The 25301-nt window shown below is 33.5% G+C and overlaps 1 protein-coding gene across 6 annotated transcripts in view; it reads right to left on the bottom strand.

Annotated features, from left to right (window-relative positions):
- The window catches only part of LOC125656464 (rab GTPase-binding effector protein 1-like), a 36403-nt gene extending 16317 nt beyond the window's left edge, over positions 1–20086 (bottom strand). For 3 of the 6 annotated variants that reach the window (XM_048887066.2, XM_048887070.2, XM_048887078.2), the window contains exons 1-10: positions 16375–20086; positions 13836–13940; positions 11650–11853; positions 9789–9915; positions 8492–8609; positions 8101–8295; positions 5876–6011; positions 4512–4670; positions 2623–2727; positions 564–605 (exon numbers count right to left, since the gene is read on the bottom strand). In XM_048887066.2, coding sequence (XP_048743023.1) covers positions 564–605; positions 2623–2727; positions 4512–4670; positions 5876–6011; positions 8101–8295; positions 8492–8609; positions 9789–9915; positions 11650–11853; positions 13836–13940; positions 16375–16429 — 1246 coding nt within the window. In that variant the 5' untranslated portion in view covers positions 16430–20086. The remainder of the gene's footprint in view (positions 1–563; positions 606–2622; positions 2728–4511; positions 4671–5875; positions 6012–8100; positions 8296–8491; positions 8610–9788; positions 9916–11649; positions 11854–13835; positions 13941–16374) is intronic. The other 3 variants (XM_048887093.2, XM_056148537.1, XM_048887098.2) reach the window with 2 other exon arrangements.
- Positions 20087–25301: the final 5215 nt, after the last annotated feature.

The raw sequence follows: 25301 nt of genomic DNA, 5'->3' as shown, positions 1-25301 counted from the left end.
CTTGTACAGTATATACCATGTTATGCTACCCAGAAATAGCATACTTTAAATATCTCAAATAAATTTCCTTTATATAATAGTATACTGTAGATTCCTAAATATAATGCGAGGAATTTATTATTGTGTAATTTTGCGAGAGGCATCATTTGCGAAATAAAATTACTCACTTTTAATATTCTGTTGCTAAATACATGTAAGAACTGTTGATTAACGGACGACACGTGAATTCATGTTCACACGATTTGACGTATACGAGTCATTTCGCCATATTAAGTACTCGCGTGAATTAAGGAATCTACAGTAGTCATACATGTATCAATACAGATGAAAGATACTGCTGATACGGATTTATCTAGATGGCTAAAATTAAAACCTGGAATTGAACTTTTTGAAAAAATAAACAAGTCATGCAAATGAATTCTGCTTAAAAATAAATATAGCCAATGAACATATTCTTAAACTTTTATAAATTTTAAAGTGCTGATATTGCCATGCTAGAAAAACAATTCATAAACAGAAATGCAGTCCACAAATCTCCATGCTTTTGATGACATCACACTTACGTCTGTTTAACCTCCTTAAGTTATTGATTAGGGCTTCTACAACTATAGCAATACAACAATTCACATCCGAAATCAAGGGTAGAAAATCAGACACATCCTAATGAAAGCAATACGCACTTCAGCGAAAAGAAAAGTAAATCATGAAAACAAATTCTTTAATTCCTCTACATCAGTACTTTGAACTAAAGGCTACGAAATAAGTAGGAGAATTCTAGTAACATCAATCTTCTGCAACTAAGACTATGAAAGCAATGTACCATGGTTTATATCTTATCATGGAACCAAATATGTGGCTCAGAGGTAAAGTGTTTGCATATCACAAACATCTTTGTTTGTACTCCTCCAATTCTGAATCAAAATTCTAGAGAAGTTAAAAAGAAGTTATGATTTCTTTAAATGGAGTTTTGAAACTCAGGAAATGATCATACAATAAACAGATAACTAAAACTCCAATAGCTACATGTATGTGCGAGTCAGTAAAATAAAAATCACAATAAATAGGTGCAACAACCCACAACCCCCCCCCCCCTAACTGCTGTGTCAGGCATGATTTACTTTAATTGGCCAGATGAGGGCAAACAAACAATTTTTTAATTATTATATCTAAAACTGTAATAGACACTCAAAGCATTAGAAATTGATTCCTGGACCTTATAAGGTTCTGTGTCCTGTTAATAGTTTTTCTTGTATCTAGCCCCAGGTTTGAATACGTGGCAGAATGCCATTGCTAATCACAGTTTACTTTGGATATAATGAAATTCAAGGGCCAAACCTGAATTCTTCATTTCATATATCCAAAGTTCAATATAACTGATGTTGAACTATATAAATAATGCAATGGTCATCTCACAGGAACAGTCCATGCAGCGCTCATTTGGCTGTAAGTGAACAATGGCTTGTGTAAACACTGATCCCTTTTGGGTATCAGAGTGAAGTCCACAGGATTCTCTACAAGTTATCAGAGTGAAGTTCACAGGATTCTCTACAAGTTATCAGAGTGAAGTCCACAGGATTCTATACATCGAGTTATCAGAGTGAATTCCATAGGATTCTATACGAGTTATCAGTGAATTTCACAGGATTCTATACGAGTTATCAGTGAATTTCACAGGATTCTATATACTAACTGGACTTAGATTATACTTTGAGAGAATGAGAGTAAAGTTCCTTATCTATAGAGGACAACAAATCCCGACCAGGAAATTCCTTTGAGAGATTGAAGTTTGAGTTATCTTGAGTCACCTGTATGTTTTATGTGATGTTTGATATACCAAGTCTCAGTGTAAAACTTAATTAACCAAGATTGTAAACCTACAGCGACAACATTGAAACCTCAATAATTATAATACTATGAGCTCCATACCATACTGAGTTTAAAGCTCCATATAACGCCCAGCATACAATAAGCTCCATATGATATCTAGTTCACAAGAACAATTAGCTCCATATACCTATTTACATTAAGCTCAACATGATATCTTGTTTACTATAAGTTCTAGATGATACCTCTTTCATTATAGGCTCCATATCATATCTTATTTATGTTTTAATGTATTATACCTGAGACATTATATGCTGTGTGTGTGTATTTCATTATTATTATTATCTTAATACGCCCTGAAACTGATGTTTATTCTTATCTAGCATATTTATGGTATCTTGTGTTTTCATGTTTTATATGTACAGTCAGGATAGGTACAGTTTTTAATGTTTTATTTTCTATGTATTATGTGTATAACATTCTGTTGTAAGGTATATATGTATGGTAAAGCACCTTTGAGCATACATACATGTAGTGTATGAAAAGGGTGCTATATAAATATGGTATTATTATTATTATTATTTACAATAACTGCCAATATAATACCTCTTTTAAGATAAGCTCCATATACCTAACTTACCATAAGCTTCATATGAGATTTAGTTGCAATAAGCTCCACACAATACCTAGTTTACGATCAGCTCAATTTTAAATCTAGTTTATGATAACCACCATATGATACCTAGTTTACGATCAGCTCAATTTTAAATCTAGTTTATGATAACCAACATATGATACCTAGTTTACGCTGCTCTTGTTCCTGTTGTTGTTTATTTCGCATTTCCTCCAGATCTTTGACCCGCTTTTCTTGGGCCTCTCTCTTCCTGTCCTTCAGCTTGAGCTCTAGGAACAGCATGCAAAATTAACAGTCATAAAAATACTACACAGACCTCCTTCAACAAAAGCAAATCTCAAGAGGTATTTAAAGACACTTGATACAAACAAAAAATGGACACATGAGTTAATTACATATTTTTTTGGCTTAAGTTGGTTGTTGGAAGTAAAAATATGGAAAAAAAGAAGAAGAGGGACTTGTTAATTTTCTTTGATGTTCAAAAGTTGAAATATATTGAATGAATTACATAACTCTATACAAAATTTTCCACTGTTTTGGACTTCATTGAGAAATCGTTAAATCGTGGAAATCGTGGAAATAAATTACATTCCATATGGTAAATTATATTTATTTTACTTTACTTACGAAAACATAAATTTAACTTTAATTTCATAATTTTGGGGGGAAGATTTGTAGCAAGCGTCATTAATCATAGGTTCCACAACACATGCAAGTTAGTTACCACTTTTTATGTCATATGTGTGGTGTACAGGACCCATTGGATAAACTTTATCTTTTTCCAACACCTGTTGCATAAAGGTTGCACTCCAGCATTGCTATTTATTCTTACTAAGATTGTACAACTTTAAGAACATCCTTTAATTTTATTTAAAAAACAACTCTGGAAAAATTCCTATCCATAACTTAAACAGTTCCTCCTGAACATTTTATTTTATCTAACTAAAACCCTTAGACATCTATAGCTAACAAGTTATGCAAAGTTTTCTTTTCAACACAAGCAGGTGCTTGAAATTCAGATTCAGACTTAATCACTCCCTCCACATAAAAAGGGTGCAACAAAAATTCATCATGTACCTTACTTTCAATAGCTGGTATCATCAGAAAGTCCACATTTATTTATCATAGACAAGAAATGCATGAATGTGAAGGAGAAATTTTGGGGTTATTCTAGCTTGGCCATGTTTTGACATAAACCTTCCCCCTTCCTTCGTTAAATCCCCCATTTTCCAGATCCACCATCTGGTGGATTTGGTCAGGACAGGAAACTTTTCAGATACAATTAGCATGAAATGAACAGAACATTTATAATAGTGTGATTTTGCATTTGTTTTATTAACATGTTGACAATCTATTCTCATAAAAGTTTATAATACCAAAGAACAGGTGTGTGAGATATATAAGTTCATATAAGCAGTAGGAGTTGTTAACTTGTATAGTGATGTACCCATTATTTCTAAGTAACAAATTCACATTATCTGATGACAATTTGGTGTTGTTAATTCTGCTCATACAGTAGTGATTGTATGTATATGTAGTATAAGAATTATCACTCACAAATGAGAGTTGGAGAAAATTGGTACCTAACCAGCAAAGTTGTGGAACCTGTTTCTCCCAGTATATTCTCATGATTTCATTCATTCAGTGTGGGGTCAAAGGGCAGAGTGAAAGGTCACAATCCTCAGTGTGATAACATAAAGGAGACATGTCAGAGGTGACATAACATACAGCTTCACCGAAACAAATCCCACACCTTCTGTGCAACCTTTGACCTTTAAAAGGGTTTGGTATACTGTTGATATAAAAACCCAAAGTATTTTCAAACCATGCATTCAAATATGCCAAACACATGCCTTTTTAATTTCACATTCTGCTATTTGTTTTTCTTTTTCTCTTCATTATATTGAGTCTTTTCAGTTTTCACCCCCTTCCCCCTGTAATTTCTCATTTTATGACTTCATTTCAGACCAGTTTTACCTTGTTAATTGTCATTATAGACCCTTACACACATACACTCTGGAAATAATAAAACATGTCTCCGTGGAATGTGTACCTCCAATCTGTCGCTGCTGTTCCACAGTCAGCACAGACTCCATTCGACGGAGGTCCATCATCATCAACCGTTGAGATTCCAGGAACTGGTCATTGGCCATCTGCCAAGTCTGACGTAAATCCTCATGGCATCTTTTCTCTTCCTCCAGTATCTTACACACTGTAACAAAGTGTCATCACTTAGGAAAAGATCGCCTGCTAGAATGTGCATGTGTTATGAAACGTTTTGGTTAAATGTTGACAATGGTGGTAAAATATTTCTCTTCTGTTTATAATATGCTTCATCCTTTTATATCTACATTCACTGAATCTTTTCTCTTGTATTTCTTTTGAAATTGACATTGCTTTCATCATAGACAATGAATACATGTTTGTTGCAAATTATTTCGATCAGGTTTTTAATATATGTACCACCTGTCCACGTAATCATTACCAAATGTGGAGCATCGTCAAGGTCAAAAGGTGTATTGGCAATTCTGTTTAAAGTAACGAATGAGTCAACGATATGATATTTTAGTATATAAATCTAGTTTATGTTTTTTTTCTAAAAATGAATATAAATATAAACAATAAAATGTTTTTCTTTGTTGTATCTGATAATGACTGATGAAGGTAGCTATCATTGCAGAACAAATTTGCTAACGCGGGTTATGAATTCTTTTCTGCAATGCTTGCTAACTTCATCACCCAATAAAACAACAAAGAAAGCATTTTATTGTTTCAATGTACGTGAAGTTTTTTTGTATGAGATTCTACATCCCATTTGAGAATTAATTTACTCATACAGAGACAGAAATAGCTGTAGGTAAATATCTACAAATTCTGACACACTATATGACAATCAAGGTCATAGCTGTGAGTCTGAGGCTACTTTATCATGCTAATGCATACAAAACATCAATCTATCAGTACCAGTATAAACACAGAATGTCTTGATTTTTATATATCAAAAATATAAATTTGTAAATCTATCAAAAATCCTGTACAATACATCATACATTTAAGCACCCGTTCAAAATTTCATATGTTTATCATATGTTGAATATATGTTAAATATACTGGATTTTTTCATTTGTTTAACATATGTAAAACATATTTGTCAATATCTTAAAGATTCATTTCCACTAAAATCCAGTAAATAAAATTATTCACATTATGGATTTATGAAAAATGAAGTAATCAAGACAATGCTTTCGTTTTATCTCATATTCATTTTTTAATATCAACTGGAAACTTTATTTGCTTCTATTTTTATTCCTCCCCTCCTTAATCAAATTTTAAAAACAAATTCCTATGAAACATTTATTAAAAAAAAAAAAAAAAAAAAAAAAAGAAAAAAGAAGGCCTCAGTCAGTTAAACCTCACCATCATTTAGGTCCTTTTTGAGTTTATCTGCCTCGTCTTCGTACACATTCTTTTGAGTGGATAGGACTGCCACATACATTTCAAGGTCCTTCCTCGAAGCCTTTTCTGCTTGTAGATATTTCAGTAGTTCCTTAATCTGAATGAAATATATTTATCTAATATAACCGATGAATGAACACCTGCTCACATGTAACATAATTCTCATCATGTAAAACAAAGCATCTTTATAAAATGTTTAACACATCATTTCAAAACAATTCGTTAGTTCACTACCTGGTGTTATAAAACTTTTTTGAGCACGTTTTCATACTCAAACTCCGTGCTCTAAATCGTACTCATACTCAAAAGTGAAGGTTATAAAACTTTATAAAATCATTCTCATAATCAAATGGAGGTCATTCTCAAGATTTTTCGAGTATGCTTTGGAGCTTTCTCAGAGTTGTACTCAAAACAAACATGGCTGAGTTTGAGTGTGAGTACAGTAAAAGTTTTATAACCTTCAGGCCTGAACAAATACAATAAATACTGGAACAAAACATCTGCATTAACACTTAATCAAAGTACTTGGAATAAAATATCTGTACAAACACTAAATCAAAGTTATTACTTAAATAAAATATCTGTACAAACACTAAAAGTTCAATACTGGAATAAAATATCTGTACAAACACTAAAAGTTCAATATTGAAATAAAATATCTGTACAAACACTAAAAGTTCAATATTGAAATAAAATATCTGTACAAACACTACATCAAAGTACTGGGGGGAACACCCAAAGAAACACTGTATCAAAAGTACCGTAACAAAATGCTTGAATATGTACGGTATAATCTGTCCAAACCAGCTGTGTGTCGTTCCAAAGAAACTGGTCGGTTTACAGAGTCCGGAGTGCAAAATGTTGACAAACTTGTATGAGAGTTATATTACTCTTTCATTCACTCTCTATGCATACTGGCTAATGTTTTATTAAATCGCAAAATAATTCAACATGCAAAATATATAATTACATGTATGTATTAATGAATGTGTCAATGTTTTACTTACATGTATATTCTAATTTAAACAGTTAGCATATTCGCTCAGATGCATAAAACCAGTTCATTTCTTAAAATAAGAGTCCAGTGTTGTCTGATTTTGTTTGGGGTAAAATTATTTCGTTTTCAGTTGTAGATTTCAAATCATGTATTAAGATTGATAGGTAGATATCATGTTCTTTTGCAAAATTTTTAATCTTTATCAAACAGTTTCAAACCTTAGAATAATTGACAATGTTAAATCTATACTTGAAACTACGTGTATCATCCTGCGGATGCTTTAAAGTCTGTCAACCCCAATTCCTCTGCAAATTGTAAAGCCTTTTTAAAAAAAATTATTGAAACGCTTATAAAAATATTTTTTGCTCTAGCCTGTTCGAAACATTTTTAAAAAAACATTGTTACAATCAGTTCTCCGTATTTTGAGCGACTAACAAACCTCTGGAGTTTTCCAAATGAGATCCAACACTTGTAAATTGACATCTGTAGAATTCTTTCTGTTTAAGAATATCACTCACGGTTGTTGTTCCTATGGACAATTTTACTGCCAATTATTTCTGTGTTATTTTTGGTAACAACTGAACGAATTCATTGATTAATTGAATTTCATCTTTTAATATCAGTTCTCGTCTCCATCGTTATTGGGAAGGCCCATGTGCCATAAAATGCCTCTTACATGGTGTTGCCATAATTGAAAAATGCACCATCCCAAAAAAATCAGGGTTTATTTCCAACTGACAAGGACTCATCACCAGATTCACTCACTTACCTGAGGTTTCCCTCAAGACACCCCTTGTGTACACCAAATGCGATCGACCTTGACAATAGTAATATCAACAGGTAGGTCATCCCTAAGTGGCTGGTTTTAATAAAATAACAGTTATTTATGAGCAGTTGGAACCTTGTGTACTCTGCTTGCCATTGACTGTGACAATTAGGTGGGATATCATCAAGTGCCCCATTTAAACTGGATAATTAAAGTTACTTGATAGCAATTGGGACCATGCAATCTGGCTGATATACACAATATGCAGTATCCGGAGTACAGGGAATTATTACTAAAGCAATGTTAGGGACTGTATTTTGTGACCAGAATTGACAGAGGACCCAGAGGCCAGTCTGGACAAATCATACTGTACTACATTAAGGTGCTGGAACAAAACACCAAACAGTGTGATATAAAGCCTACCCTTTCTTCTGGGTCTCTAGACTGGTCCATTTCTGACAGTGACTGTGTGTCTGGAGTGGCATGTTTGGTGCTGGGCATACAGCCATGGAAATCTTTAACTTTCTGCTGAGCCTCCTGAAGTTGATCCTTTAATTTCTTGATCTCTTCCTCTAGAGGCATAACCACTGATTTCAGAATCTCTGCATCAGCTTGAGCCTGCATTATATTGTGTTTAGTTCAGCACTGAAATTTCAGTCAGCTTTACTTCTTATCGAGACATAGTGCTATAATAAATTACATTGCTTATCTTGACAAATGGGATGCAAATAACTTAAGATAATAATTCAATCAAATCAAACCTTCAAATGTTAAAATCATTACAAAGTCCATAACATTTACTACTCATCCTGACCTTTCTCATGTCATCTTCCAGACTCTCATGTTCCTGAGCCAGATTGGAGCTACTTCCTGTCAGTGAACCTGGCGCCATCTGCTTCAGTTGCTTAGCAACAGAGGACAAAAATCCATCTCTGAAAAAGAACAAAAATCATTAAACTAATCATTAAAATGCTTAAACTGCAAAACACGGTTACAGCAAATACTTTTATAACAAATTTATGCTTACAGCAAAGTGATTTTTTACTTCCTGTAGTTCTAGAACGTATTATAAACTCATCAGATATATCGAATTACATTTATAACAAGTCAAAATTGCTTGTCTCCAGCACTTCACTATAAGCATGTTTTACTACATATTAAATGACTGTACTACTTAGGGATGTGTAAGATTTTGTTATCTGATAAGATTATAAAATAATTTGAATTGGCTGATACATGATTTAGTTTATAGATTAATGGTTTGATTACAAGAGATCATGTTATTACAAAAATCATAAAAGGATTAAAGTTTAAATTACAAAATCAAAACTGAAATACACGTATAACAAGGAAACGTATAAATTATAGAATCATTTGATAAATTCATAATCCATTTTATACTAATTAATACTTGAAATATAAAATGTGAGAATTGTCTATAGTGATATATATTTCAAACTATTTTCATTTCAAACTACAGTGAATAAAATTCTAATGCACTTCAAAATTTCAAATAAAGTTCTTTTTTCAATGGAATGCAACTGAATAAGTGTATTTTTGTTCACATAAAGATTTTCAACTAAATACATGTACAAAGTAATTAAAGAGATAAACCATGCAAGCATGTTCATAATCATACATGTATTCTATACATATACATTGTACACGCTATATGAATTCCTTTTATATATGCACATATAATACCGCTTCCAAATATGCTCAACCAAGTGTGTACATACATACAAGTAATTAATGTGAACACCAAATAAAGATCTAGTAATCATGTTATATTGTGCATAGTGTGCTATACCTTAATTGTAACTTCTGAAAAACTCTGAGAAAGTTTACGAGTATATCAGTATCATGTGACTGAATAGCTACAAGACAACGGCGATGGTCATTCAGTAACAGCATTTATCAGTCGACCTACTGATCTAACACTGCTCAGTATCAGCATTTATCAGTCGACCTACTGATCTTACACTGTTCATTTACTTTACCTTCTTTGATGGTCAGCAACTTTTGTTTTAGCATATTCTATTTTCAACAATCATGAAATAAAATTAATCACAATCAAATAGCATTTTTTGATCCCCTCCTTGAATACTGACCCGTCTTGGTTGAGTCGACCACGTAAATCTCGAACCTCTTCCTCATACTTTTCACACAGTTCTTTCAGTTTCCTCTGTTCTTGTTCATATTGCATGGCTGTCGATGTTGATGCTTCATTCCTAACCTCTGTAAAATATAATGTCATACAAAACATATAATGTTGCTTTCATAATTTTTCCACTATTATATTAATACGTAATGGATAACTTTCTGTTAAGAAGGTACTCTACATCGTCATAATGGTTGAATTCCTTTTAAAACATGAATGAAAAATATAAATATCAGCAATATTTGTCTATTCATTTCATTGGTTAGCCGAGTAGCTCAGTAGGTTAGCACATCGCTGCTGAACCGTAGATCGTGGGTTCGAGTCCAGCAGGAGTTTTAATTTTTTTGCAGATTGCTTTCTACTAAAACTACAGTTTTGGAATGAACAAAGTAAATTTGAAAGTTTTCAATTTCAAAATATTGTTGTACATATCCTCCACTTTTCATCCAAATCAAATTCCTTGGGTGTAGCAAACACTTTAAAGTAACTGTTCCTTACCATTAAGTAATTGTTCCTTACCATTAAGTAATTGTTCTTTACCATTAAGTAATTGTTCCTTACCATTAAGTAATTGTTCCTTACCATTAAAGGGACTGATTCACAATTTTCTTCCAAATTTTATTTTTCTCTTTAAATGATCAAAATCTACAATTTAATATGTTTAGAAGGTTTCACAAAAAAAATCAAGGTTATTCATCACAACAGAGGCTCATTTTAGAGAGTTTATTACTTGTTTTGAAAACAAAGATTGAGGTGTGTTATTGTTTACGGGGTTTTCAAAATAAATGGATATTGATGCAAGTTTATTCTATATATCACATCCCAAGTATACTTTAGGTAAAATGTGTCATTTAAAAACTAAAATTTGTGATTGTAAATATAAAGATGCTTTACATTACAAAATTAACGTGTCACTGGTTTGTTTGTTTACATAAAAAGACTCGAGTCTTTGTTTACATAACACAGAATCAAAGCTTAATTATTGCTTTTTTCCTTGCATTCAGACGATCCAAATTTTGGTTGTCAACATTAAATGAGCTATATTTTTGATTTTTAACATTAAAAATGAAAAACATTTGTTTCAAAAAACGTGAACCAGTCCCTTTAAAGGGACTGGTTCACGATTTTTGATAAAAATATTTTTCATTTTTTATGTTAAACATTAGAAATATAGCTCATTTAATGTTGACAACCAAAATTTTGACCTTCTGAATGCAAGAATAAAAGTAATATTTTAGCCTTGAATATGTGTTATGTAAACAAAGACTCGAGTCTTTTTATGTAAACAAACAAACAAGTGAAATATTGATTTTGCAATATAATGCATCTTAATTTTGCATAGTAACAAATTTTAACTTTTAGATGACACATTTCACCCCAAAAATGCTTGAAATGTGAAAGATATAATAATACTTAGATCGATATCCATTTCTTTTGAAATTTCGTAAACAATAGCATACCGCAATCTTTGTTTACAAAACAAATAATAAATTCTCTAAAATGAGCTTCTCTGAGGATGTATAACCTTAATTTTCATGTGAAATCTTTCAAACACATTAGACAGTAGATTTTGATCATTAAAAGTGAAAAACAAAATTTTGGGTAAAATCGTGAGTCAGTCCCTTTAAGTAATTGTTCCTTACCATTAAGTAATTGTTCTTTACCATTAAGTAATTGTTCCTTACCATTAAGTAATTGTTCCTTACCATTAAGTAATTGTTCCTTACCATTAAGTAATTGTTCCTTACCATTAAGTAATTGTTCTTTACCATTAAGTAATTGTTCCTTACCATTAAGTAATTGTTCCTTACCATTAAGTAATGATTGTAACGTGTCTATCTCCTCCTTACACTGTCGTCGAATGGCCTCGATCTCATCCTCTTTGTTGGACTCGGAGTAGGCGACAGCCGTTTTAATCCCCTCCAGTTCCCCTGTCAGACGCTCCAGCTCCTCCCTCACAGAATTCAGCTCCGATTCTGTTGCTTCATGTTTCACCCTCGCTGCCTCAAGTTCCTCTGAAGCAAAACACATATATCATGTGAATTGACACTAATATTGCTTGATTTCCCACCGCCATCAAATACTATTAAAATACAGTCTAAGAGAAGGTTTTCTTAAATATTTTTCAGAATCTCCATATCATATATATACAAAAGTTGCAATACATCTCATATACAACAAGAACACCACAAATGGTACATAATACGCCCGCAAAATGCTTTATAGATGGAATGTATTTCTTAAACCATAATTTGTACAACTTTGCTTCAGGTAGTATCAGCCATCACCAGGCTATGACATACTTTCTTTGTATAATATGAATAATGGGTCTTAGCTTAAAACTGTGACAGGAGGTAGATAGACAAACCAAGAGTTTTGTGAGTAAAATATTTCCCAAAATTCAACCAAGCTCAACAACTTGGAAATATTCAAAATATCAAAGAAAATTAAAAATTGTTGAGAATCAAAATCCTTGCACTATGCACATCTTCAAGTTATTTACATATACCCTAGCTTCTAAATTGTGAGAGGAGTTATAAGCATGAACCATGGTTTTATTTGATATAATATTTCCTCAAAATAAAACAAGTTCAGAAACCTGTAATTTTCTTAAAAGTTAAAGAAAATCAGAATTCTTGCCACATGCACATTTTCCATACCCATACAAATACTCTGTAAAATAAGAAGGTCCTCACTTGAAAACTGTGGAAGGAAAACTAAAAGACAAATCATGTACTCTCTATGTAATAATTCCTCAAAACTGACTAAGTTCAATGACCTGTAATTTTCTCAAAAATTGAAGAAAATCAAAATCCTTGCCACATGCACATCTTCTATACCCATACAAATACTCTGTAAAATAAGAAGGTTCTCAATTGAAAACTGTGGAGGGAAATACAGACAAATCACATACTCTCAATGTAATAATTCCTAAAATGGTCCTCACTTGAAAATTGTGGGAGGAGTTCACCGGACAAATTATCTACCCTCCATATAACAATAATTTTCAAATATGGGGGCAAACCTTCCGCAAGAGAGGTCAAAATGGATCAAAATTGCAACATGATCTAAAGTGATCCACAAAGAAGCTACATAGCAAGTTTCAGCTTGATATGTAAAAGAGAAATAAAATTAGAAACAGAAAACCCCACACAGATGAACGGACAGACATCACTGTACCATAATACATCCCCTCTAAAGACAAGTGTATAATAACAAGAGATGTTTGTAAAACACATATGCCCCCCCCCCCCCCCCCCCCCCCCCCACCATGATGCAAAATTGAAAAGGGTTATACACACACATCATTTAATTGATAGTAGTATCATCAATTCAAAATATTGAGTAGACAATAGCTTCCTATGTCAAGAGTGGATTGACCATGTGACCTAAAAATCAATAGGGGTCATCAACTCCTGAAGATGTACCAGTATACCAAGTTTGATGTCTGTCAAGCAAAGGGTTCTCAAGATACTGAATGTACAGTATATATTCCTATGTCCAGTTTGACCCATGAACTTTGACCATATGACCTCAAAATCAGTAGGGGTCATCTTCTCCTGAAGATGTACCAGTGTACCAAGTTTGATGTCTGTCAAGCAAAGGGTTCTCAAGATATTGAGCGGACAGTATATTCCAATGTTCAATTTGACCCTTGACCTTTGACCATATGATCTCAAAATCAATAGGGGTCATCTTTTCCTGAAGGTGTACCAGTGTACCAAGTTTGATGGGTTCTCAAGATATTGAGCGGACAGTATATTCCTATGTCAAGAGTAGATTGACCCTTGACCTTTGGACCTGAAAAACAATAGGGGTTCTCTTCTTATAACTAACCCACATATGAAATATCACTACGATCAAGTGATTGGTTCTCAAGATATTGAGCGGACAACATGTGGTCTACCAACCAACCGACCGACAGGTGCAAACCAATATGCCCCTCTTCTTTGGAGGGGGGCATAAAAATGAAGGGAGCCACATCATGTTTTCTTACTTTCTTTCTGTAGGTAAATCTCCTTGAACTTTGCCCTCTTTTGACCAAATTCTGCTTCATTCTGTTCAAGGACTTTCACCCTTTCTCTTAATTGTGTTACATCATCTAAAACCAAACACATAACATATAACATTGTCACAGTGGTGCTTGAGATGATTCAGTTAAATGCCTATAGCAATTTCTTTAATACACAAATGATGTAACTGTTTTCTGCACAAAACAAATATTTCACACGATAGTAGATAAAATGATCTTTAGTTAAAAGAATAGTTTTATCAAGGCAGCCTTTTTGCTAGCAACAATAATCAATGTGAAGCAGGTCTGCTACTTCTTTCTACATTACATGTATAAGCATGATAAGTATGAAACCACAGGCACTCAACGTTTTAATTATCTATAATTTAAAAAATTGTCTTACTGTAAACATAATATTCACATGATGAAATATTTCAGCATTTGCACACAATTATTGAATAAATTGCAACATATTTGAGCCCCTCTCCACTGTTGTTGTTTTATTCACAAAACTAGAATTGATTTATGATCCCTCAGTCGTTGATAGCAAGTGGCATGGTTGGTTATCAGGGGTAGGGGTGGGGGTGTCATGGTTTGCATTACTGGACATGACAAGGAAATATATTTAAGCAGTTCTTATTTTTAAACGCTGAAAAGACATATTAAAAAAAATTGTTTCGATCCGGCCAAATTCCATCAATTTTTTGAATAGCTCAAATTCAGTACCTGTGCTCCCTCACATAATTTAACACGTTAGTCTTTTTTTTTCTCTAGTTAGAATCATCAATTCCAGTTGAAACTTTAGTATTTTAATCAGATTTGTGGTTTGCAGTCGATTAATATACACAATTTGTATTCGATGCCATATTACGTATGCCTAATGTTTATGCATATTGTCTCAGTAGTATGACTTTTATAAACGAAAATAAGTATTTAGATCTGCCACTGTCAGTCTTATTATGACGTATCTCAAAACGCAGACATGATGTCACACATAATCTTACCCTGCCTTTCATAAACATTGCACCTCGATAAACATTACGCCTAATGATGCACTGAAATTTTGAGCTAGGATACCACAAGATTAGAATGATAATCCATGTAAGTTCACAAACACAGTCCAAGACGTGACTTTGGGTTGAGATTTAGCTCAAATTATTTTTCCAGTGTTCAAAATTAACCATAGACCGAGTCTATGTCAAATGGCACTGATCTATGCCAACTGTAATTGAGATAGACCAAATTGTCTATGCCAATTTTCTAGATTTAAAGCAATAGAGTTATTCCAAAGGACCTTGCATGGTCAGTCAACATCTGATAAACATTTTGAGGAAAGGAGGATATCGTGGAAATGAAGAAAATATGCTTTCTAAGTATATCAGAAGTGAATGAAAATGTTTTAAATTTGTGTTATTTTTTTTAACAATGTTGTGGTCTATGCCTATTCGGTGAGGTCTATGTCATCTTGTCTTGGCACAGACTAGGGCTGCAACGGGTACCCGAAATAACCGAAAATCGCAGGTCGAGTTGTTTGAGTTGGGTTCGGTTCCATTTTATCGTATTTCGGTTCGGGTTTGGTTTTTAAAATAGAATCATTATGTCGTCAAAATCCTCAAAGGTGGCTGTATTTTGATCAATTGTTAAATGATGGCATTGGGGACAAAACTGTAAATAATGACAGTATATGTAAGATATGTCAGACACATTGTAAATACGCCACAGGAGCAACATCGTCAATGACAAAACATTGAAAACATGGATGGAAACGAGTTGAAGTGAAAATGCTGTTTCTAGTACCATGGATATCGAGTCTAAACCTCAGTCCACGTCCCCGAGTAATTATTGTGACAAAATACAATAAAGGTTTTTGATTTTAACTGTATATTAGATTTTTTAAATAGTTATATAGACCCGAACCGAAATACCCGAACCCGAAGTAAAATTTTTAGAACCGACCCGACCCGAAATTTTTTGGAACCGTGACAGCCCTAGCACAGACCCATGGTCTATACCAAGTTTTAAACCAATTTCGAACACCGTTTCTTGCGCTCTAGTCATTAGAGCTCACAGTACGAGCCAGCGCTCTGCTAAAATTTTGAGATGTTCATTCACGAATACAGCAATGCAAGGCCTCAACCATGCACAGAAATCTGTGTCATAAATCGAAGGTTTTTATATAGGGTGGATCTGCAGATTTTTGGTCTATGCCAATTTTTTCCAAGAGAGCTACAAATCTGCAGCCAATTCTAACCAACAATGTGTGGGGACTGGGCCTATTCTAACGAACACTGTATTTGCTAAATGTTTTATTTGTGTATTTAGTTGTGTAGTACTCTTTGGTCTGTAGACACATAATGTATAGATTTGTTTGTGAGCATATTCAGTAATGCGTATTTACATAATATTACCATACAAAGCAAATAATATGATCTAAAAGGATGTAAAATAACAGTATTAATTTTCTCTTGACACCGATCGATATTAATGAGCTGCAGTTTCTGCTGCAGAACACAACCTACAGTACCTGAAGATGACATGGGCGCTGTCTCCAGCGGTCCAAACTCTTCGCTGTCCGACATTTTTTCGGAACTAAGCTCTTAAAGTTGCACTTCTCCTTCTGGACGATCTTTTTCTGAATGTAAACATTTCCAACTCTAAATTATATCACGTCATTTCGCATCTCGCCACCTACTTCCGTAGTCAAATCTTCTGTCTTTGGAGGAAGAAAAGTATAAGAAGGCGCAGTAACTCTGTCAAGCGTAGTTTGGAATTTTGGCAAGTCCAAGTCGGACCCCACCCCCCCAAATGGGCTTAGGTACCAAGCGTACCGACCCTGGATTAACCTCCCCCTTTTTTAAAGATCAGATCTTTTGTTTCGCCATGCATTTATAGAATCTTGGAATCTTGACATGGACGAATAAACTTTTCTTGGACAATGACTTAGGAGTTAGGTTCAAAACACACTGTCTGGTCATAAAGAATCTCATATGTTTTGCATTGAATTAATTTAGATATGTGAAGCATATACAGTACATTTCCAATCAGTATTGTGATGAGACTTCAATACCTATGTCAATGTAGAAACCCTTAACGTGTATATGGTACACATGTGTAAATTGTATCGTGTAGTTATAATGTTGAATTGTTAATTTGTATATGCCCCCTGAGGGCCCTTGATTGGTGAATAAATAAATATTGAAATATACTATGTGCTTGTTTTTTGTTTTGTTGGTATTGTATAGAACATTTATTTTTTCCAATCAAGGGCCCTCTAGAAGGAACAGTATGAAAATACATACAAATACGGTATAGTCTATAGAATAGAATATGATTTATTTCCTCTCGGGCATACAGCATACATGATTGTTAACATTTCAATGTGCAATGACGATAAAAAGAAAAGAAAAGAAAAACAAGAGTAAAATGTGCACTATTAGTATGAGCAATGTTCATACATGAGACATTTGAACATGATAATACTTATTTGTATTATATATAAGTACCACCGTGTATCCTAATGCAAACAGTCAGAAATACACATAGGGGATATATATATATATATATATATATATATATATATACATGTACATAACAACTCTACATGTAATAATAGTAAAGGTAGTATAAGTACATATGATTAACTCCACTGTAATGCAAAAGATACCACGGGACGGTGCATTGGTACTAGATCAACATGTCGTGTTTATAATGAGTGCATATGTGCAATATGGTTCACACATAATATACAGTAATACTAGTAGTATGAGCTTAGACAATGTACATAACATGAGACATTACTTGATGTAATATATGTAAGTACCACCGTGTATCCTAATGCAAAACAGTCAGAAATGCACACAGGAAGAAAATAATAACAATATATGCAATGACACATAATAATAGTAATAGGCACGTAGTACAAGTACATATGATTGACTGTAATGCAAAAGATACCACGGGACGGTGCATTGGTACTAAGTCAACATGTCATGTTTACAAGGAGTGCATAATTATGTATAAACATATTGGTTTGAACTTTCACATGTTTCATTTTATATTGCTTCTTTAATCAAATCGCATAGGGCTACAAGTACATCAGTATTTTCACAATTGAGTAACCATATTAATCTATTCATGTTGTCAAGACCGGAAAAATGTTCACATTGTTGTTTTATAATTTTATACATGTTTTGCCTGAGTGAGTTATAAGTTAAACATTCAAAAATTAGATGAATTTCATCACCAATTTTACAAGAAGAACACTTTGGGCAAAATCTTAAATTCCTGAATAATGACCTCGTTCTACTGGTAAATTGTGCGTTGATGTACGTAATCTTGCAAGTGCTTTACGTTGTGCAGGTGGTAAGAGTGTTAAGTAGTTTTCAAAAACAAAATTAGTTTTAAATTTAACATAAGTTTCAAGTTTTCCATATTGTAAACTTCTGATATGTCCCCATTCTTTCAAATAATGATTGCATAACAATTCCTTACATTTTTTCTTAAAAATTGATAGGTTATTGATTGCAATATGATTGTTTCTAATTCCAACAATTCCAAATAACTTTTGCACCACACCATACCATGACTGCAATTTTAATGTACAATCATTATGCTTACTTTGCATGTATGCAGCATTTAGTAGAGGAAAAGAAGTACCCAGATTTTCTTATCTGTTTACAACATATGTTATTATATTATTCACTACATCAAAATGTAGTGGAAACCTGCCAAGTTCGGATAGTGTTGCAAAGTTTGAGCTTTTTCTATGAAGACCTAGAATAAATTTACAGAATTTTACATGGAAGTTTTCACATTTTAATTTAGAGTAAAAATCATGTAAGGAGATATCATTGCGATTGAAAAAAGAAGGGCGATTAAAAATTCCCCAAATTTCACTGCCGTAGAGTAAAATTGGCTTGATTGTGTGATCAAAGACATGAAGGGATGTTTTAATGCTAGGTTGTATAATTAAATGATAAAAAATCTTTATGTAGTTTGAAATATGCTTTCATTGCCTTTTTGTACAGATCCTCTTGAGCATTAGAAAAATTTCCAGCTGTATTGAAATATATTCCCAAATATCTGTAAGAGGGGACACACTGTATTTCCTTTTTCTCTAAAATAAAATTTTGCTTGAGAAATCTTCCTGCCTTGTTAAAGATTAAAACTTTAGTTTTATCAATATTGACTTTCAAGCACCAATCAGAACAGAATTTTTGCAATTTATCAAGGTTACATTGTAAACCAACTGCTGAGTGTGACAGTAATATTACATCATCTGCATACATTAAACAGTGTATTATTTTATTATTTAGAACTATTGGGTCACTTGCATCTTTGAAGTACTCTGGTAAGTCATTGATAAATATATTAAACAAGTTGGGACTGAGGTTGTCTCCCTGTTTTACACCGAGTTTAATTTGGAAAAAGTCTGTATGATGACTTTTTATCTTAATGCATGATTTACTATTGTTGTACATACTTTTAATAAGCATATAAAATTGGGTTCCAACTCATAATTTGAGTAGTTTGTATTTGATACCCGAGTGTATGACAGTATCAAATGCTTTTCTAAAATCTACAAAACAAGCATATACTCGCCCCTTTTTATTATTGCAATAAGTTTCAATGATATTTTTAAGAATAAACATGTGGTCTGATATCCTTGCAGATTTTGTGAAACCAAGTCTTTATAATATATTAATAATAATAACAAATTTATTTTGAAAAGCGTAAAATCCATATTGCTCTAAACGCTATTTAAATAACAATAAAATAAGATGTATAAGAACAAATGACTAATAGGTGAAGATAAGGAGTCTGTTATGATTGCACAACTGTTGCATAGTATTTCATCTGCACAGACTATATATACAGTAGTTGTAATGAATTGTAAACAGATAAGTCTTTAGTTTAGATTTATAAAGATACAGAGACTTGCAGCAGTTCTGATATCATATGGTAGAGCATTCCACAGTTTATACATATATAAGTAAAGGAAGAAATTATTTCATAGCACATAGTTACATGTAAATATATGCAGTGCCATATGTTCAAAATGAATTTTCCAGTTATACGTATTTAGAATAGATCGATGGCTCTTCAGAACATAATATGTAAATGAATTTTTGTTCCTTATTAAGTGTAGCAATATTCTTTACTGTTTTTTTTCTCTATAGGCCTAACGTCACAAAAAGATTTTCTTCCATCAACAAACTTTTCACATTTGATAAAAAAAAAAAAAAAAAAAGGAATCTCATCACCTAATGAACCGGAGTTGCATTTGTTACAGATTTGTTCATTCCTAGTAATACCACAATATCTACCAACTTCTCTGGGTGGAAGTGGATATTTCACTGGTAAATAATTATGATCAATTTATAGGTACATTAATTCAACAGAATGATCAATGCTATTAACAATTCAATTGATGCGTGCAATAATTCAGATAATTAATTATTTGAAGGCATCTTTAATCGAGTTATATGTTAATTTGGCGCTTCATAATCAAAACATTGGTAAATGTAAATTGTCCTTGACATGTTGTTAATTGGTCTACAGGTCTACTTCAGGGATTCACTATTGTATTATATATGCACACGTTTTCTCAATGAATTAAGCGTTTTTGTTTTTCGAAATGCATAATTAAATATGTCAAAATATTGCCAAATTGCATACAAAATATTAAACAATGAAGATACCATGACCCTTATGTTACGATATTTTGAATATTTTGTCTTTCAGTGATATGAACAACTTGACCACGGAGACGTTTATAAATCCGTACATACACAATGAGCTGAGGAAACAGTGGCGTTGTAAATCATTAAAATTTCAATCAACGAGCAGTTATACTTATCATGAACGGTAACATTTATTTTCATGGAGAGAGAGAGAGAGAGAGAGAGAGAGAGGGGGGGGGAGGGTAAAATCGATAAACGCTGGAAGATGTTAGAAATATTTATAGAACCATGCAAATAGAGACAATTACTCTGGGGGTTTACAAACATTCAATCAAAGCATGCAAGACTATCACTGAAATCAAGAGTGGGCAATATGGACTAATACCTGGTCCAAATCAATATGTATATATATCTATTGAAATTGGTTTCATAAATTGTCGTACATGACAGTGCTAAACCAAACTTATGTGCATCATAAAGCTCCGACGCGCTCAAATTATACCTTTGAAGGGAATGTTTAATACATCTGACTCCTTACAGAATCAACAAAAGCCAAATGCTTTTACTTTGATATTTTATTTTGCAGACATAAATTTAAATAAAACAAACATTCCTCGTGCCAAGTGCACAATTATTTCGTATCATTTCGGTGTGACCGAGTTCCGTGGAGTTTTCTCTCGTCTTTTTCTGTATCGTTTGATACCAAGCACGATACACGCGGCACCAGACGTCACTGTTGCCAGTAGAATGGCAGACCCGATGACCAGAGTGACCAAACCTTTAAAAAAACAACAACAATGGTTTGAACTTTATTACAATATACCATTATTTTTGCAGCAAAAATGTATATAACTTTCATTAGGAATTTGAAAAAAAAAAATATCACAACACGGATAATAATACATGTAATAGTAGTTAATATTAACATTTACACAGATTGAGAAAGTACGTTTTATTACGAATAAACAGATAAGTTTTACTTACCAAAGGGTCTAAAATAATTTGTTTCTCTAAGAACTGAAAAAGACGAAAAAATTGCAATATTTTTTTGTGTGTATGTTTCTCAGTGAGGATGGCTAATGTACGAAAACTGTTTCAGTTATATGAACGTACATCGCTACACAAAAATGTTTTAGTTATATGGACGTACATCGCCACAAAAAAAAAAAAAAAAAAAAAAACGGGGAGGAGACTGGACTTGAACAGACATATACTATACGTCCTAACTGCACTTGAATGGAAGATGGAGAGGAAAGGGGGGATCTTTGTAGAGTCACGTCATGGACACCCGAGGTTTGAATCAATATCACACGAGGGTTTGTTATTTTATCAGTAAGAGTTTACAAAATGAACTAGTAGCCCTTTGCCTTTGTACGTGGTTACTTAATTAAGCACCACACAACAAAAACATAAATCAAATTTTTAAGTGTTTTCCGGTGTACGTCTTTCAAATTTTAAAAAAAGAACTGGATATTGTCCCCCCCCACCCCCCTTTTTAGATCAGATTTTTTGTTTCGCCATGCAGTTATAAAATCTTGACATGGACGAATAAACGGGTTTTTTTTTTGTTTTTGTTTTTTTTAATCGAGGACCTAGATCTTGGACAAATGAACATGGTTCAGAACACCCTGTCTGATCATAAGGATCTTTCTGCCAAGTTTGAGCTACTACCGTTTCTCTCTATATATAGCATACCAGCTAGCAGTTGCGACCTAAAACAAATATTTTCTCCTTTGTATAGTTGCAGAACTGTAACTCTTTGGGACACCCCCCCCCCCCATGAATACTGCAGCTACTTATCCCACAATAGAATGACAGGAAATAAGACGGTAGACGAACGGACGGATCTTTAGACGGGCATGATGACATCGCAAAAAAATGTAAGGGCTTAATTATGTGTCTCATTCTGGGACTTGTACTCCTGACCCAGGGAACACAATTTTCAGTTTTGGTGGAGTCTATGCTCTTATTCTCTGTGCTAACTTTTCAGGAGTATACAGAAGTAATTTGTAAAAGATGTACAATATGTAATATTTTTTCAGCATTCTGAAACATTTTGGGTTTGAACCCCCGACTCGGGGGCAACAAGTTTCACAATTTTGATAGACAAATCCCAGCTCAGTAGTACTGTGATACATCCCATCCCTTTTCGCTTCGAAAAGAAATAAATACATTGTACCTATAAATAACAACGAAATGTCTATGCTCTGGAAAGCATATCTACAAAGATAACAAATACTTTATTTACTACATACATGTAAATACCTAGCGCGTTTTAAAACCTATAGAAAAAAAAGTTTTCAGTCAGTACTTTCTACTAGTGTAATGCTGTGAATATTGATGAGCTAATCTCGCAACCAATGAGAACGTAGGTCACCATTTGATACGTAGCGTCAAGAAAGTCACGCCCTACTGAAAGTCCAAGGCAAACAGAGATTTGTACTATTACTACGCACCCCATGACAAAGAATTTTAAAGAAATAAGGCATTTTCACTATGTGAACCACATACACTGTACATATAGCCCCGCCATCACATCGAAGACCTCGACCCAGGAGCCATGAAGTTTAGAAAGAGGGTGTTGCACCGGAGTGGGAACTTTCCCTAATCGGAACCCCGTGCCAGCACTCGTGACGTAGAATGATCTTCATCCATATTTATACACTTATTGCGTATTTGCTATTAAAACACCTGTAGTATTCCCCCGTATTAAGGGCAAGCCTGATACATTGTATGTGTCAATACATCACATTTGTAGTCTATACGTAATATTTGAAATCGTGAAAATTAAATTGTGCTTTTTTTTCTTCTGAGTATCAGATACAATGTGTACGGTTACATGTTACGAAGGTATCAACTATTTAATATTCCATACTACTACAGTCTAAAAGCTCTTATACTAGTATGTATTATTTTCTACAACCAACAATTGGCAAATGTACATGCCTCTGGCCACAAAACAAACCATAGGAAGTTTTAATACGCATTAATAAAGTTCAACTTAATTCGAAGTACATGCACCTGTAAACATTGATTCACCATTATAGCAATTTGCTTCTGGAAAACATGTCATCTTATCCACTCAAACTGTTTAACGGTTATTAACCTTGTTTGGCCTTAAAGTTTTTCTTTCAAAGCTCACTACGGTTTTTCGTAGAAGGCACCATGCCGTTAATTGTCGACACCTCTCACTCAGGAAAATCATACAAGTTCTCGTTAGCAAACTTAAAACACAGGCATTGCATGCTGTATTCGGCGTGTGTTGAGAGTCCTATTCACAAACTAAACAGTGTTCAGGTTGGAAGCTTATTTCAAACTCGGCACATTGTAATAAACACAGAGATTTAACATGAAACATTTCTATAAAAACCAAAAGTGAGTTTCACTTCAGAAAAAAAATATCTAGATGGAAAACGTAATATGAACAAATATGAAAAAAAAATGTGTTTGTGAAGGATTCGAACCTGGTCGTTTTAAAAAAATAATCATCTTAACATATAAATTTAAAGTCGCTGACCTTACCCACTGAACCACGCAGTAGACCATATATTACTAAGGAAAATAGCGTACAGGTGAAGTTGAAAATAATATCAGTGAAGTCGTTCCGATGTTTTGAAATTTAAAAAAAAAACACAAAAAAAACCCAGACAAAAACCATAGCCCCAACAGGACATCTGGTTCCAGGGACATGAATTTTATGTTTTTCGAAGAGACTTTATTAATCAATATTAGCTCTATGTGTTCAGTTTCTTTGTTTCATGCGCATTAGTCAAGATTTTTTAATATTAAAGGAATATTCAATACTTCACTATAAGAGGTATAGAACACTGCCCCATCACCATAATCCCAGACCAAATTGACATATTTTTCAAATTATTTTGAAGAGCTCCTTTAATTCTCATCCATCATGACAACACGCAGTTTGTACACTGTATGTCCTGAAGTAAAGGTTTTTAATCATTCCATCATTTTCTGAAGTTTTGGCACAGTCCTTTGGTTTCCAAGGAGAAGGGGCCACCAAATCTTTTTATTCCCCTTACCCAATTTTGGTTTTTAAAAAAAAATTCCCTTTAGCATTTGAGAATTATAAGTTGAAAATGTTTTTAAAATGTTAGCGAACGAAGAAGAACAAATACAGATCTATAGGTTGCGAATCAAAATAAATGGGTGGCCTGGAAAGGAAACAAAATAATTCTAAAAGTTCCTGAAATCCACATTTATAATCCAAGTATAACCCAACACTGCATGGGGGGATTGAAATTCCGTGGGTTCAGTTTCGCTGTAATAAAACACAACACGATATACACATCTCCCCGTGTCCATTTAGTTTATACCTGGAGAACATTTGTCCGTCGCCTGGCAGACTTCCGTTTGGTTGTACTCACTCTCAGTCATGTGACATACTTTTACGGCACATTCCTCGAAAATGGTGTCAGCAGTAACACCTGCTGGACAGCACAATCCGGGCAGACGATACCTAATTCCTCGACCACAACCTGTGGAACAAGCTGACCACGGAGCCCATATGAAGATGGAACAATATGTTGATTTTGAACAACTGAATTTAACACCAGAAGTCGGGGCAAGTGTTAGAAATACCAGTAACAGGGTAGACTTGAATGCCATTCTATTTCTGAATTGATTACGAGCAGTAACATTCACATATGTGTAGGACCGTTTATTTGAGTAAGATAAAAAGCCTCCAATCTCTTAAGATTTCAGTTGCACGTAATGAATTTTATGGGGGCAACCAAAATATGGACATAAA

This window comes from Ostrea edulis, chromosome 1 (assembly GCF_947568905.1).
Source record: "Ostrea edulis chromosome 1, xbOstEdul1.1, whole genome shotgun sequence".
NCBI lineage: Eukaryota > Metazoa > Mollusca > Bivalvia > Ostreida > Ostreidae > Ostrea > Ostrea edulis.
This window is presented reverse-complemented; position numbering and strand designations above follow the sequence as displayed.